General features: G+C 45.7%; 1 protein-coding gene across 1 annotated transcript in view; it reads right to left on the bottom strand.

Annotated features, from left to right (window-relative positions):
* Positions 1-15,394, bottom strand: part of LOC137096441 (maestro heat-like repeat family member 5) — a 65,832-nt gene that overhangs the window by 29,607 nt on the left and 20,831 nt on the right. The window contains exons 10-14 of the mRNA XM_067465584.1: positions 15,168-15,263; positions 10,959-11,063; positions 8,626-8,761; positions 3,691-3,809; positions 1,180-1,329 (exon numbers count right to left, since the gene is read on the bottom strand). Of these exons, the coding sequence (XP_067321685.1) occupies positions 1,180-1,329; positions 3,691-3,809; positions 8,626-8,761; positions 10,959-11,063; positions 15,168-15,263 (606 nt within the window). The remainder of the gene's footprint in view (positions 1-1,179; positions 1,330-3,690; positions 3,810-8,625; positions 8,762-10,958; positions 11,064-15,167; positions 15,264-15,394) is intronic.

The following is a 15,394-nucleotide window of genomic DNA, read 5'->3' as shown; positions in this document are numbered from 1 at the left end:
GCCAGACTTTCCACATGGAACCCCTATGACCAACAGAAAATACTATGTTTTTGGATGGTCTTTGGCGACCCCTCTGAAACCCCCTTGTGACCTCCCCAGGGGTCCCGACCCCCAGGTTGAGAACCACTGGTTTAACCGGAAGACACTGGTGATTATATGTTTTTAATGGGGTTTTTTGTATGGATTTTTATAATATTGTGCTAAATGTTTTAATTGTATTTTCTGACTGTTGTGGCATCAAATTGCTGCCAATTTGTAAGCCACATTGAGTTGCCTTTGGGCTGAGAAAGGCAGGATAGAAATACCGTAAACAAACAAACAAACAAACAATGTTCTTGCATTTCAGAAGGTTAGACTATGGTTCTTGTCATCCCTTCCAATCCATTTTGTGAATATCAGGAGGGCCGTGTAGAAATAGGAAAAGAAATGAAAGTCTGAGAGTGGTATGGAGAAAAATGGAGAAGCTTGAAAATTTTTGCCCACTTTTGGAAGTAGAGTGCCGTGAAGCCAAGATCCTGTTTTTTTGCTGGTGGAAGGTCATGTCTGACCATCATATGTTATGAGTGGGTCCTGAAGAAGACCAGGAAAATGCTTCTAGGCAGTTTGGTGGCAACACGAATGAGTTTTTCTGGTGTACCCGTTTGATGTTTTGCACAGGAGCAGAACCAATCCTGACCATCATATGTTATGAGTGAGTCCTGAAGAAGACCAGGAAAATGCTTCTAGGCTATTTGGTGGCAACACAAAGGAGTCTTCCTGGTTTACCAGTTTGATGTTTTGCACAGGAGAAGAACCAATCCCAATGTAGTTCAATTGACTTTGCAATGCAAGTAAAAACTATTGCAAGACAAAGGATTGGATACCTCTCTTGAACAGAAAGCCAGTAAAAGTACTTAAGCTGGAAGAAGGTAAGGAAGAAGGTTGGAGGATCAGCTCCTTCCTTCTACCTGGTCATGTTGGCACCTGAGTGTGAACAGATGGAAACAGTGGCTGCCACATAAACAGTGAGGTGAAGGTCTAGAGCGGCTCATGCTGTCTTAGCCCACCTGTTGCAAATTCAGGACAGTTCATGTGGCCATCTCCTGAATTACTGGTTAATATAGATTTGCCTTCTGTCTGGAGAAAGAGCCACAATGATAAAGGAGACCCCTCCCCTCCCAATTCCCCCTTGTTTCTTACATCCTCCATATCCATTCCACATTCTTCCAGGAAGGAGCTCAGGAGCACTCCTGCTGCTTGAGAAATAGCTTTGTCTTCGTGCATGAGATTATCTATTGCCTTGAGCACAAGATCTGTGATCTGGCTGCTGGTGAGATGTTCACCAAAAGCCTGGAACAGAGGAGAAAAGGAATCAGTGTGTCTGAAATGTTCCCTCCTCCTCCTTTACCTCCTCCTTCACCATCTCCATCACCATCTCCATCACCACCTCTGCACCTCTTCCTCCTCCCTTACCTCCTCCTTCTCGTTCACCACCCGATTCTCCTCCTCCACCAACACACCCCCTTCTCTTCATTCTCCTTCAACTCCTCTTCTTCTCCACCTCTTTCTCCTGCTTCACCTCATCTTCCTCCACATCTTTCTTTTCCTCTTCTTTTTCATCCTCCTCCTCTTCTTTCTCCTTCATCTCCTCCTTTTTTCTCATTCAAAACTAGCACACCTCCTCATCCTTTTCTTCCTTCTCCTTCACCTCCTTCTCCTCCACCATCTCTTTCCTGTCCTCCTTTTCTTTCTCCTTCATCTCTTCCTACTTCTTTTTCTTCTACTACTTCTTTTTCTCCTTCTCCTCTTCTTCCTCCTCCTTCACTTCCACCATCTCCTCCATCTCTTTCTCCTCCTCCTTGGCTTTCTTCTTCTTCACCTCCTCCTCCTCCTCCTCCACCACCACCACCTCCTCCTCCTCCTCCTCCTCCACCACCACCACCTCCTCCTCCTCCTCCTCCATCACCACCGCTTCCTCCTCCTCCACCACCACCACCTCTTCCTCCTCCACCACCACCACCACCTCTTCCTCCTCCTCCACCACCCCTTCCTCCTCCACCACCACCACCACCTCTTCTTCCTCCACCACCACCTCTTCCTCCTCCACCACCACCACCACCTCTTCCTCCTCCTCCACCACCCCTTCCTCCTCCTCCACCACCACCACCTCTTCCTCCTCCTCCTCCACCACCACCACCTCTTCCTCCTCCATCACCACCGCTTCCTCCTCCTCCACCACCACCTCTTCCTCCTCCACCACCACCACCACCTCTTCCTCCTCTTTTTATCTTCCTCCTTTTCCTCTTCCTCCTCCTCTTTTTTCTTCTCTTATCCCATTTTTCTGGAACACAAGTCTCCCTTTATGTGTGACTCTAGAAGGGCACATCTGAGAAACTGGCTCCTTCATGTCCACCTGACACAACACTCATAATATTTGCTCTGGTGCAACTGAAATTGCTGGGTAATATACTGTGTCTTATAGGGCAGGTGGACATCCACACATCCAACACAGGTTCTCCAGATCTTGTACTGCAACACATCACTGTTTACTAGCCAACACAGTTTTTTGGGATCTGTTTTTTAAACTAAAATTTCTAGACTTTTGCAGGAATATAATATAAACATTTAACTACAACACTCCAACATCTCACAGATGAAAACTGGGACACCTGTGGCCAAGTTGACAGAAGTTACTGTGCTGGTACGGCTGTACCAGGAGCTCCAACTTCCTTTTCTTTCTTTGTGTGTTTGCATGTATTCCTAAGTTCCATGCATTTTGCAATAAGGTGGCTTCGCTTGGTTTGCAGCCGCCTGCCTATCATCATTGGGTTTTTAGTTCCGCCCCTTTCCCCAGGGTTCAGGAAGGAAAGGGAGCCATTTTAGCTCAGTCTTACAGTTGAAAGCTTAGCTACAGGACGTGAATTAGCTTCACCTGTAGAGAAGCTTTGTTTCTTACGAAGTTTCAAGAAGCAGTTTGGAGCCAGGAGTAGAGCCCACACCAGCAAAGTTTAGAAAGTAGATTGCCCAAGGAGGGGTTAAAAAGGGTTTTCCTCTTAAAGAAAAGAAACAGTTCATGAAGCCAGTTGCCTGTCCCTTGTCGACAAGATTAAGAGAGCCACCAGTTGATTCAAAGCCTTGAAGTATTTGTTTGAACTGTTGAAGATCTGAGAAGTATTTGATTGTTTTGTTGAAGACCTAAGCAATAATAAAGGACTTTGTTAAACCTTTCAAGCTTCTAAAGACTTTGCATAGGAAAATCCTTAGGGCCTCTCAGCTGAGGCACCCTGGCTTCCCGCTGGGCACAAAGAGCATGTCCTGTTCAAAAGCCAATTGCTATAGGCTCAGCGTGTGACAGCACTGTTACTAAAGAGGAAGTAGATTTAAGCTAGGAAAGGATACAGCTGTTTGCTTTTGTCTGAGCCTCCTGGGAAGGACAATGACATCCCATCCATTTTCTCCTCGCTGTTGACTCAACTGAGAGAAAACTACATTTATAGGTTGACCTCGCCTGACAATGCAACAGTTGAAGGACACTGAGATCAAGGGGGAAATATGGAATGAAAAGAGAGAAACTTGGACATTTTAAATGCCCTTGAAAAAGTGGGAAGGCCCGGGATTCATGGGGATTGTCCGTGCGGCATGCTGGAACCTGCTTTCATCAAGAATGACAGCATTTGAGACATTATCTATAACCATCATCCAGAACCATACCTGTGCGACTTTAGCTATATTGTTGTAGAAGACGGTTGGGCCAGAGATGAAGAAGTCTTCTCGAAGCCATTTCACCACGTTCCCTTTCCTATTCTTGTGCCTCTTCTCAATCTCCTTGGCTGAGCAATATAGCATTTGGAGTTGGAAATGGAAGATAAAAAACACAGATTTAGTTATTGGTTATTTCTATTCATGACCTCCTCACTGAGTGATATTGAGGACTTTTTCAGCTTTTGTCGAAGGATTTCATGGCCAGAATCACTGGGTGGTTGTAGGTTTTTCAGGCTATATGGCCATGTTCTAGAAGCATTCTCTCCTGACGTTTCACCTGCATCTATGGCAGGCATCCTCAGAGATTGTGAGATTGCAACCTCTGAGGATGCCTGCCATAGATGCAGGTGAAATGTCAGGAGAGAATGCTTCTAGAACATGGCCATATAGCCTGAAAACCCTACAACAACCCACTATTTCAGCTTTTATTTAAATGGCTTGACAATAGACCTGCTTGCTCACCAAGATCTTCCTATAGATATCACAGATATGAAAAATTATGCAAGTTCCCAATTTGGTTTCAACATATCTACTTCATTTCTTTTAATAACTGGTTTGGCCAGTAGCCAGCAAATGATCCAGGGAAGTCATGCTCCCCATGCTCTATTCTGCCTTGGTTAGACCACACCTGGAATATTACGTCCAATTCTGGGCACCACAATTCAAGAGAGATATTGACAAGCTGGAATGAGTCCAGAGGAGGGTGATTAAAATAATCAAGGGTCTGGAGAACAAACCCTATGAGGAGTGGCTTCAAGAGCTGGGCATGTTTAGCCTGCAGAAGAGAAGACTGAGAGGAGACATGATAGCCATGTATAAATATTTGAGGGGAAGTCATAGGGAGGAGGGAGCAAGCTTGTTTTCTGCTGCCCTGGAGACTAGGATGTGGAACAACTACAGGAAAGGAGATTCCACCTGAACATGAGGAAGAACTTCCTGACTATGAAAGCTGTTCAGCAGTGGAACTCTCTGCCCCGGAGTGTGGTGGAGGCTTCTTCTTTGGAGGCTTTTAAACAGACCCTGGATGGCCATCTGTTGAAGGTGCTTTGAATGTGCTTGTCCTGCTTCTTGGCAGAATGGGGTTGGACTGGATGGCCCTGGAGGTCTCTTCCAACTCTAGGATTCTATGATTCTATGATGTAGTTGTTTGAGTGCTAGGCTAAGGCTGCATTTACTCTGTAGAATGAATGCAGTTTGACACCACTTTATATGCCATGGCCCAGTGCTGTGGAATCATAGGATCATTGAGTTGGAAGAGACCTGATTGTCAGACTGTAGGATCTATATAGCAATATTAAATAACCACTCACAAGCCGTTTTGCTTTAAAATGGATATATTGCCTATCTCTGCAGCAAAGAAAGACACTACTGACTTTTTCCCACCACCACTTCCTTTTACACACCTTTCCTGCCCATCTCCTCCTCTTCTCAGTTTCCTTATTAGAACTTGTTGTTTCACAAGTTCCAATACAAGATTTCCAGAACCCTCTGCTGGCTTCAAAATGTCACAGAGAATTGAGTCAGCCAGGATGATTTAATCAGGATGTTATGGATGGAATTTGTGATATCTTCATGCCATCAGAAATTGACTCCTGACACTGGTGGACCATCCAGTCCAATCCCATTCTTCCAAGAAGCAGGACTCAGACACACTTGATCCATTCAAATCATAGAATGGATGAATCATGGATTCATAGTTTTGAAGAATCATAGAATCATAGAATCAAAGAGTTGGAAGAGACCTCATGGGCCATCCAGTCCAACCCCATTCTGCCAAGAAGCAGGAATATTGCATTCAAATCACCCCTGACAGATGGCCACCCACCCTCTGTTTAAAAGCTTTCAAAGAAGGAGCCTCCACCACACTCCAGGGCAGAGAGTTCCACTGCTGAATGGCTCTCACAGTCAGGAAGTTCTTCCTCATGTTCAGATGGAATCTCCTCTCTTGTAGTTTGAAGCCATTGTTCCACGTCCTAGTCTCCAGGGAAGCAGAAAACAAGCTTGCTCCCTCCTCCCTGTGGCTTCCTCTCATATTTATACATGGCTATCATATCCCCTCTCAGCCTTCTCTTCTTCAGGCTAAACATGCCCAGCTCCTTAAGCCGCTCCTCATAGGGCTTATGAGGACTACAAACTAGAAGAGGGGAGATTCCATCTGAACATTAGGAAGAACTTCCTGACTGTGAGAGCCGTTCAGCAATGGAACTCTCTGCCCCAGAGTGTGGTGGAGGCTCCTTCTTTGGAAGCTTTTAAGCAGAGGCTGGATGGCCATTTGTCAGGGGTGATTTGAATGCAATATTCCTGCTTCTTGGCAGGGGGTTGGACTGGATGGCCCATGAGGTCTCTTCCAACTCTTTGATTCTATGATTCTATGATTTTATGATTCTCCAGACCTTTTATCATTTGAGTCGCCCTCCTCTGGACACATTCCAGCTTGTCAATATCTCTCTTGAATTGTGGTGCCCAAAATTGGACACAATATTCCAGGTGTGGTCTAACCAAAGCGGAATAGAGCATGGGGAACAGGGCTTCCCTGGATCTAGATACTAGGCTCCTCTTGATGCAGGCCAAAATCCCATTGGCTTTTTTTGCCGCCACAACACATTGTTGGCTCATGTTTAACTTGTTGTCCACGAGGACTCCAAGGTCTTTTTCACACGTACTGCTCTCGAGCCAGGCGTCCACTTGGAAGACCATTCAACATAACCCCATTCTGCCACACAGGAATACACATTCAAAGCATCCCCGACAGTTGGCCACCCAGCCTCTGTTTCAAAGCCTCCAAAGAAGGAGCCTCCACCACACTTTGGGGCAGAGAGACAGTTCCATTGTTGAAGAACTCTCACCAATAGGACATTCCACCTGATGTTCAGGTGGGATGTCCTTTTCTGTAGTTTGAAGCCATTGTTCCATTGCATCCTAGTCTCTAGGGCAGCAGAAATGAAGCTTGCTCCCTCCTCCCTAGGACTTCCCCCCACATATTTATCATGGAATGTGTAGTTTTTATAATGTTTTTAGTTTTCTCTTTGACAGAAAAGGCCAAAGACATTATAGTAGTACAATTCCCATGAGGCCATAGCATCTAAGGTCGGAAAGATACACTTTCCCCATCAATTGTTCAGCGCATGGAAGATCTCACCACTTGAGCTAACATTGTGTAGATAATATCAACAAAATAGATCCAATTTGAATTCATATGTTCATCTTGCTCACATTTCTCTCTTAAATACTTCCTTTTCTCGTTTTTCCCTCTCTCATATTTTTCAAACCCATTTTAAAAAGAAGACTTTAAAAATACAGATTAATAAAATGCATGCAGAAAACAAAACTAAGCTAACAGTTTCTATTGTGCATTTTAATATTGATGAGGTTGGGATAGGCAAAGAGAGAATTTAAAGTGGGGCTGAAAGGGAAGGAAAGAAGATGGATAGATTGACAGCTTCACTCTATCATGGCTCCCATCTATCTATCTATCCAGGGGCGGCTCGTCCATTATGCGAAGTAAGCGGTCGCAGAACACTTTTTTTGCCAGGGGTGCAGAGGTGCCTCTGTAAATGCCCCTCGATTGCCACTTGAGGAGCGCCCCTCAGCTCACAACAGCCCTAGCAGTCCGGGGGGAGCCTTGGCTTTCTTGCCTCACTGCTGGGCGATCCTCTTCCCAAAGGGGCCAGGCCCATGAGCCTCGCCTAGCCCCTCTCGTTCCTGCTCCACCCGGCCACCGGGTGCGCGAGCAGATCCGGCGCTCAATTGTTCTCCGCGTTTGATCCCTTCCCCATGACCGGCTCCCTTTCCTGATCCCCCGGTGCTCCACCCTCTCCCCAATCCGCGGGTGGGCCAAGAGGCAGAGCTGCCGTGCCTGGTCCGCTTCTGGTCCGGAGGCGTGTCTGAAGATCCCAGCGTGCGCACCAAAAGTCGCCTCTTCTCCTGACTTTCTCTTCAGCCATTGGGACCAAGAGAGAGAGAGAGAGAGAGAGAGAGCCCCACCGGCTGGAGGTATCTCCCACCTCCGCTCCCTCCTTTGTTTTTGCGCCTACCTTCAAGAAAGGTGGGCATCTCCACCTCTCTCTCTCTCTCTCTCTCTCTCTCTCTCTCTCTCTCTCGGTCTCAATGGCTGAGGAGAAAGTCAGGAGAAGAGGTGACTTTTGGTGCACACGCCGGGGTCTTCAGGCACGCCTCCAGACCCAAAGCGGGCCAAGCAAGGGAGCAAGTGCGGTAAGTGTAGTTACTGGGATGTATAGTTCACCTACAATCAAAGAGCATTCTGGACTCCACCAATGATGGAATTGAACCAAATATGGCACACAGAACTCCCACGACAAACAGAAAATATATATCAATGATTGGTTGGGGAGGGGGGGCGCCAAAATACTGTTTGCTTACCGTTGAAAATTACCTAGGGCCGCCTCTATCTATCTATCTATCTATCTATCTATCTATCTATCTATGTTTAGGAGACCATGTACTGCAAACAAGAATCTATCTACAATGCAGTTTGACACCTCTTTAACTCTTTAACACCTCTGTAACTACTATGGCTCAATGGAATCCTGGGAGTTGTAGATTTACAAGGTCTTTCGCCTTCTCTGCCCAAGAGTGCTGGTGCCTCACCAAACTACAACTCCCAGGCATTGAGCCATAGTAGTTACAGTGGCGGAAAACTGCATTAAAACTCTGCAATGCAGGTGCAAACTGACACTGTCACTACTTTGAGATGTTCTATGCAACGAACAAGCTTCGGCAAGCCATTTCAAAGGCAATAGTAATTAACCGGGGATCCTTAGGAGGCAGGGAGCCAAGGCGCCGCTCCTTCTTTGCAGGCAGACTCCACAAATCGACACTACACGCTTGACAAGAAAAATCACAATTTCCCAGCATGCCCCTCACCCATTTTGCTCATGATGATGTAGTGCAGGTGATACATTGCCTCTGCTGCTACCTGGCCAATCTCCTTGACACTGTCAGCAATGTGGAGGGCCAACAGCGCCACCAGGTGTCCGAGCAGGGAAAATTCAGGCGATGTCTAAAAATGGAAAACATGTATTGTTTTTAATAAATCATTTTGAATTCTGGGGCATTAGCTCCCCCCCCCCCCATTTTTTTTTGGTATCATCTGCAAATGTGATCTGCATGCCGTCTAGTCTGTCAACCGAGTCATTGATAAACGTGTGGAATAGTCCTGAAATCGGCCAATTCCCAATCCAACTAATAGTAATGTTGTCTAGATTACATGAGGATATAACGAACACCTTACTAAAACCACAACATATCACATCTACAGCATTACTTTCATCTTCCAAGCTTGTAACTCTATCAAGAAAGGAATTAAGATAAGTCTGGCATGACATATGAGCTCTCCCTTCTCATTTGGGTTCATATGCAGATGGTATAAGCTTGGAGTCCACGGTGGCACAGTGGGTTAAACCGCTGAGCTTCTGAACTTGCTGACCAAATGGTCAGCAGTTCAAACCCCTGTGCAGGCAGGTCACAGGTTCGAATCTGGGGAGAGGTGGATGAGCTCCCTCTATCAGCTCCAGCTCCTCATGCGGGGACATGAGAGAAGCCTCCCCCAAGGATGATAAAAACATCAAAATCATCCAGGTGTCCCCTGGGCAACGTCCTTGCAGACAGCCAATTCTCTCACACCAGGAGTCACTCCTGACACGACAAAAAAAAGTTCAAATCCGGGAAGTGGGGTGAGCTCCTGCTATTAGGCCCAGCTACTGCCAACGTAGCAGTTTGAAAACATTCAAATGTGAGTAGATCAATAGGTACTGCTCCGGCGGGAAGGTAAGGGTGCTCCATGCAGTCATGCCAGCCACATGACCTTGGAGGTGTCTACGGACAACGGTGGCTCTTTGGCTTAGAAACAGAGATGAGCACCAACCTCCAGAGTCGGACACGACTGGACTTGATGTCAGGGAAAAACCTTTACCTATAAGCATCCCGTCTATTCCATCATCCAAGTCATTCACAGAATATAGAATATAGTTTTATTGGGTTCTTGTGGGTTTTTTCGGGCTATAGGGCCATGTTCTAGAGGCATTTCTTCTGACGTTTCGCCTGCATCTATGGCAAGCATCCTCAGAGGTAGTGAGGTCTGTTGGAATTAGGACAATGGGTTTATATATCTGTGGAATGGCTGGGGTGGGGCAAAGAGCTCTTCTCTGCTGGAGCTAGGTGTGAATGTTTCAACTGACCACCTTCATTAGCATTTGAAGGCCTGCCTGAGCCTGGGAAAATCTTTTGTTGAGAGGTGTTAAGATGTGCCTGGTTGTTTCCTCTCTGCTGTTTTGCTGTTGTAATTTTAGAGTTTTTTAATACTGGTAGCCAGATTCAACCAGAGAAGTCAGCCATAGCAGAGCACCTGATGAACCAGCCTGGAAACAGCATATTATTGGAGAACACAGAAATGCTGGACCACACCAACAACCACCATGTCAGACGACACAGAGAAGCCATTGAAATCCACAAGCATGTGGACAATTTCAACAGAAAGGAGGAGACCATGAAAATGAACAAAATCTGGCTACCAGTATTAAAAAAACAACTCTAAAATTACAAAACAGCAGAGAGGAAACGACCAGGCACATCTTAACAAAAGATTTTCCCAGGCTCAGGCAGGCCTTCAAATGCTAATGAAGGTGGTCAGTTGAAACATTCACACCTAGCTCCAGCAGAGAAGAGCTCTTTGCCCCACCCCAGCCATTCCACAGATATATAAACCCATTGTCCTATTTCCAACAGACCTCACTACCTCTGAGGATGCTTGCCATAGATGCAGGCGAAATGTCACGAGAAATGCCTCTAGAACATGGCCCTATAGCCCGAAAAAACCCACAAGAACCTAGTGATTCCAGCCATGAAAGCCTTCGACAATACATAGTTTTATTGTCATTATACATTCTGCAATGAAATTAAACGCTTTTCCCAGCACACACCACAAAAACAACACACCCATCCCTCCACAGCCCAAACATCACCACACAGTCCACAGTCGTGTGGCATTCCAGTATTGGGAGTGAGAGCTAAAGAGTTAGGATTACCTAACTATCTGGGAACGTCTGGAGAAAGATGTGGAATAGCCCCGAAAGGCCAAGGACAGAACCTCGCTGTGGACAAGAACCCCACTACTCCCCAGTCTTCAGGATGAAGAGAAGCCATGCTTATTGCAAGGTGTTTGGACCTGTGTTTTCTAGGTCCTTGTGGCTCATACTCACATCGAAGTCCAGGTGCTCAGAGACGAACTTCAGCAGGTGGCTGGTGCTCCGCACGGCTCTTTCCCGCTCGTAGCTCTTTTGCGAGTCCATCCAGTTGTTGGTGTGCTTCGAGGGGGGAAGGAGCACAGGAAGAATGGTTTAGCTAGAGTTTGCCACTAAGCAAACCATTGGAGAGGACATATGTTAAAGTCAAATGGGAAAAATACACAACTCTCTTCCAGTTTGCATCCTAGCCTTTGCACGAACCGATCCAAGGTTTTGAAGCCCCATCTGCACTGATATATAATGCAGTTTAACTACACTGAATTGTATTATACGAGTCTGCAACAGGTATGGGCAAACTTGGGGCCCTCCAGGTGTTTTGGACACCAACTCCCACAATTCCTAACAGCCTCAGGCCCTTTCCTTTTTCCCCTCAGCCGCTTAAGCGGCTGAGGGGAAAAAGGAAGGGGCCTGAGGCTGTTAGGAATTGTGGGAGTTGGCGTTCAAAACACCTGGAGGGCCCCAAGTTTGCCCATACCTGGTCTACACTAACTAAACATTTAATGCATTATATGGCAGTGCAGTTGGAGCCTCACACAATGGGCTGAGTCCTTTGGAAAATTATTTTGAAGTCTGGAATAAAAACCAGTGTGGAGTTGCTATGCCACTGACCAAACTGGGCAATTCACTTTTTGCAAGATTGCACAGGACAAGCAAAAGAAAGCAGACCAAATCCTGGAATCTGTGAGTGCAGAATCTGCAGATAAGGAGGGAAGACGGTGTATGTGTATGTATGTACGTGTGTGTGTATTTGTTGTTGTTCATTCGTTCAGTCGTCTCCGACTCTTCGTGACCTCACGGACCAGCCCACGCCAGAGCTCCCTGTCGGCCGTCACCACCCACAGCTCCTTCAAGGTCAATCCAGTCACTTCAAGGATGCCGTCCATCCATCTTGCCCTTGGTCGGCCCCTCTTCCTTTTGCCTTCCCCTTTCCCCAGCATCATTCCCTTCTCTAGGCTTTGCTGTCTCCTCATGATGTGGCCAAAGGACTTCCACTTTGTCTCTACTCTCCTTCCCTCCAGTGAGTAGTCGGGCTTTATTTATTATTTATTTATTTATTTACTTCATTTGTATACTGCCATTCTCAGCCCTAAGGCGACTCATAGCGGTTTACAACAAGCAAAAACAAGGCGAACAATCAAGGCAAAAAAATCAATGCGGCATCAACAAGGTACTTAAAACACAGAAACAAATTAAACAATTTAACAGTAATAAACATTCAGTGGCATCTCATAACTAGAATCATGATCCAAACTCGTCAGTCGTAGTTCAATTTCCTGAAATTCATTGCACTGCTTATTCAAACGCCTGTTCAAATAACCAGGTTTTCACTTTCCTCCGGAATACCATCAATGAGGGGGCCAATCTGATGTCCGTGGGAAGGGCGTTCCACAGGCAAGGGGCCACCACCGAGAAGGCCCTTTCTCTCGTCCCCACCAGCCGCGCCTGTGTTGCAGGCGGGATCGAGAGCAGGGCCTCCCCGGAAGATCTCAAAGTCCTAGTGGGTTCGTAGGTGGAGATGCTATCGGATAGGTAACTTGGGCCAGAACCGTTTAGGGCTTTATAGGCCAAAGCCAGCACTTTATTTCCTGGAGGATGGACTGGTTGGATCTTCTCGCAGTCCAAGGCACTCTCAGCACTTTCCTCCAACACCACAGTTCAAAAGCATCGATCTTCCTTCGCTCAGCCTTCCCTAAGGTCCAGCTCTCACATCCGTAGGTTACTACAGGGAATACCATGGCTTTGACTAGGCAATGGATCTTGGTTGCCAGTCTGATGTCTCTACTCTTCACTATTTTATCGAGACTGGACATTGCTCTCCTCCCAAGAAGGAAGCATCTTCTGATTTCCTGGCAGCAGTCTGCATCTGCAGTCATCTTTGCGCCTAGAAATACAAAGTCTGTCATGGCCTCCACATTTTCTCCCTCGTGTGTGTATATATATGTGTGTGTGTGTGTGTGTATGGAGTTGTTGTAGGTTTTTTTCGGGCTATATGGTCATGTTCTAGAACATGGCCATACAGCCCGAAAAGCTTACAACAACCCAGTGATTCCGGCCATAAAAGCCTTCGACATATATGATCCACAAAGCAGCTTTTGCAAATTGCTTCGAAGGAGGATTTAACACTGGAATCCTAAGAGTGCTTCAGATAAATGAGCACACGATGTACCAGTTTTCCACTGAAAGGTGGGTTGGATAAACACTCCCATATGATGATGGTAGGATCATAGGATTACAGTGAGTCCCATACATCTGGAGGGCCAGGTTTGGGAAAGGCTATTGTGGGTCAAAGTCTGTCTGCTTCTGAATACCAGTTTCTGGGAAGGGAACGTCCAAAGACAGTTGTTGACGTCAGCGGAGGGAGAAAGAGGATTCCTTTAGCAGTTAACAAATCATGAAGGCTTTCCCTAATCCCTCTCAGCCCTTTTCACATATGTGCTCACGTTAGGCGTGTAACACATCAATGCTTAATTTCCCTCATTGCAAAAAAACCAAAACAAACAAACAAAAACAAACAAAAAACCCACCCCCTAAAACAAACAAACAAACAAACAAACAAATGTTTGGACAGAACTGAAAGAGCCATCTAGGTCTTTAAGATCTTCCAGGGGGGGCCTGCTCTTGGTCCCACCACAGTCACAATCGTGGTTGGTGGGGACGAGAGACAGGGCCTTCTCGATGGTGGCTCCTCGGCTTTGGAACTCCCTCCCACTGGAGATTAGAACTAAAAGACTTGGCTATGGAACGCGGCCTTTGATAACTGAGTTAATAATTCTGGTCCACATGGAAGGAGAATGATGAACTGTGAATTATGACCATGAATGTTATGACGACTTGGCTTGTATAATTGTGATGATGATGATGTTTTTGTACTATGTTTTTAACGTGTAATGATGATGCATTGTGTGGTTTGTAATTTTTTGTATACAAACACATGTTGTGAACCGGATCTGAGTCCCTCTTGGAGGTGAGAAGATCGGTATAGAAAACTTCGAAATAAATAAATAAAGTGATTACGGTGCAAAATGCACCGAGTTATAGTTGAGTTTGATCTCATCTTGGCCAAGGTATAATTGGAAGGTTGCCCAATAAGACCCATTTTAACAAAGCTCGTAAAAGTTACTTTTCTAGAGTATTTCTCCCAGAATCCCCCAAACGCTAGTTGTGTTGAGTGCTATAAGAAGAAGAAGAACTTTATTTTTCTACCCTGCCTCCATCTCCCCGAAGGGACACGGGGTGGTTTACATGGGGCCATGCCCAAGGAAATATACAATTAAAAACAAAACAGTAAAATATTAAAAACAACATAAGAATAACATCATCATAAACAATAAAACAAGCAGCATAAGCAACAACATAGATCCTTCCAGTCTCATTTTGGGGGGGGGGGGGGCCAATATGCAAAACGAGTTAAAGGATAGGCTGGTCAATAAGGTGGATAGGACGAATAGTACCATAGGAATAGAGTGATATAACACGATCATTTCAGCTTAACTTAAAAGTATAGTAATCAAATATCCGAACGTATCTCGGCCTATCAGCCCACCAGGACCCTAAGATCTTCTGGGGAGGCCCTGCTCTCTATCCCGCTTGCTTCACAGGTGCGGCTGGTGGGGACGAGAGACAGGGCCTTTTCTGTGGTGGCCCCCCAGCTGTGGAACGCCCTTCCTATGGAGGTAAGATCAGCCCCCTCGCTAATGGTGTTCCGAAGAAGATTAAAAACTTGGATGTTTGAACGGGCATTCGGTTAAACAGTGCAATGAATGTGATGATTACAGGAATGGAAATTTGGAGGACGGATTGGATCACGACTCCAGTTATGAGATGTATTGTGTTGTCTATGGTTGTGTCAATATTGTATATTATGCTTTTATGGTCTTAAATTGTATATCGTTGATTGTTTTTTATCCTTGTTGTAAACCGTGTTGAGTCGCCTGTTGGGCTGAGAAACTGCGGTATACAAGTAAAGTAAAGTAAATAAATAAATAAATAAACTTGAGTTCAGATCATACTTAGGAACCATCTATTAGGAATCGTCAATCAAATGCACAATGAAACATCCGCATCTCAACAAAGTTAATTTTCCAAACTTTGTCCTTGAGCTTCATAAAGAACTACTAGGATGGATTTGTCTATGGCCACCCCTTATTTCAACTGCTGCCTTACTATCAAAATATCCTGCAGCGACTCCAGATTTGGGGCCTCCGACAGCAAGCCGGTCAACATGTTGTGGCAAGCGCTGACCGTCTGTTGATAGAAGTCCTAGAAGGAGAGGAGAACAAAAGAGTTGCTGTCACTAGGTCCTCCAATGTGACTTTCAACAGTCAACTTCCATTGGACATTGACCAGAGGGGACATGATAGACATGTTTGAAAGGATGTCATGTTGAGGAA

Source organism: Anolis sagrei, chromosome 2, assembly GCF_037176765.1.
Source record: "Anolis sagrei isolate rAnoSag1 chromosome 2, rAnoSag1.mat, whole genome shotgun sequence".
Lineage (NCBI taxonomy): Eukaryota > Metazoa > Chordata > Lepidosauria > Squamata > Dactyloidae > Anolis > Anolis sagrei.
Note: the sequence above shows the minus strand (reverse complement) of the source record. Positions and strands in the feature narration are given on the sequence as shown.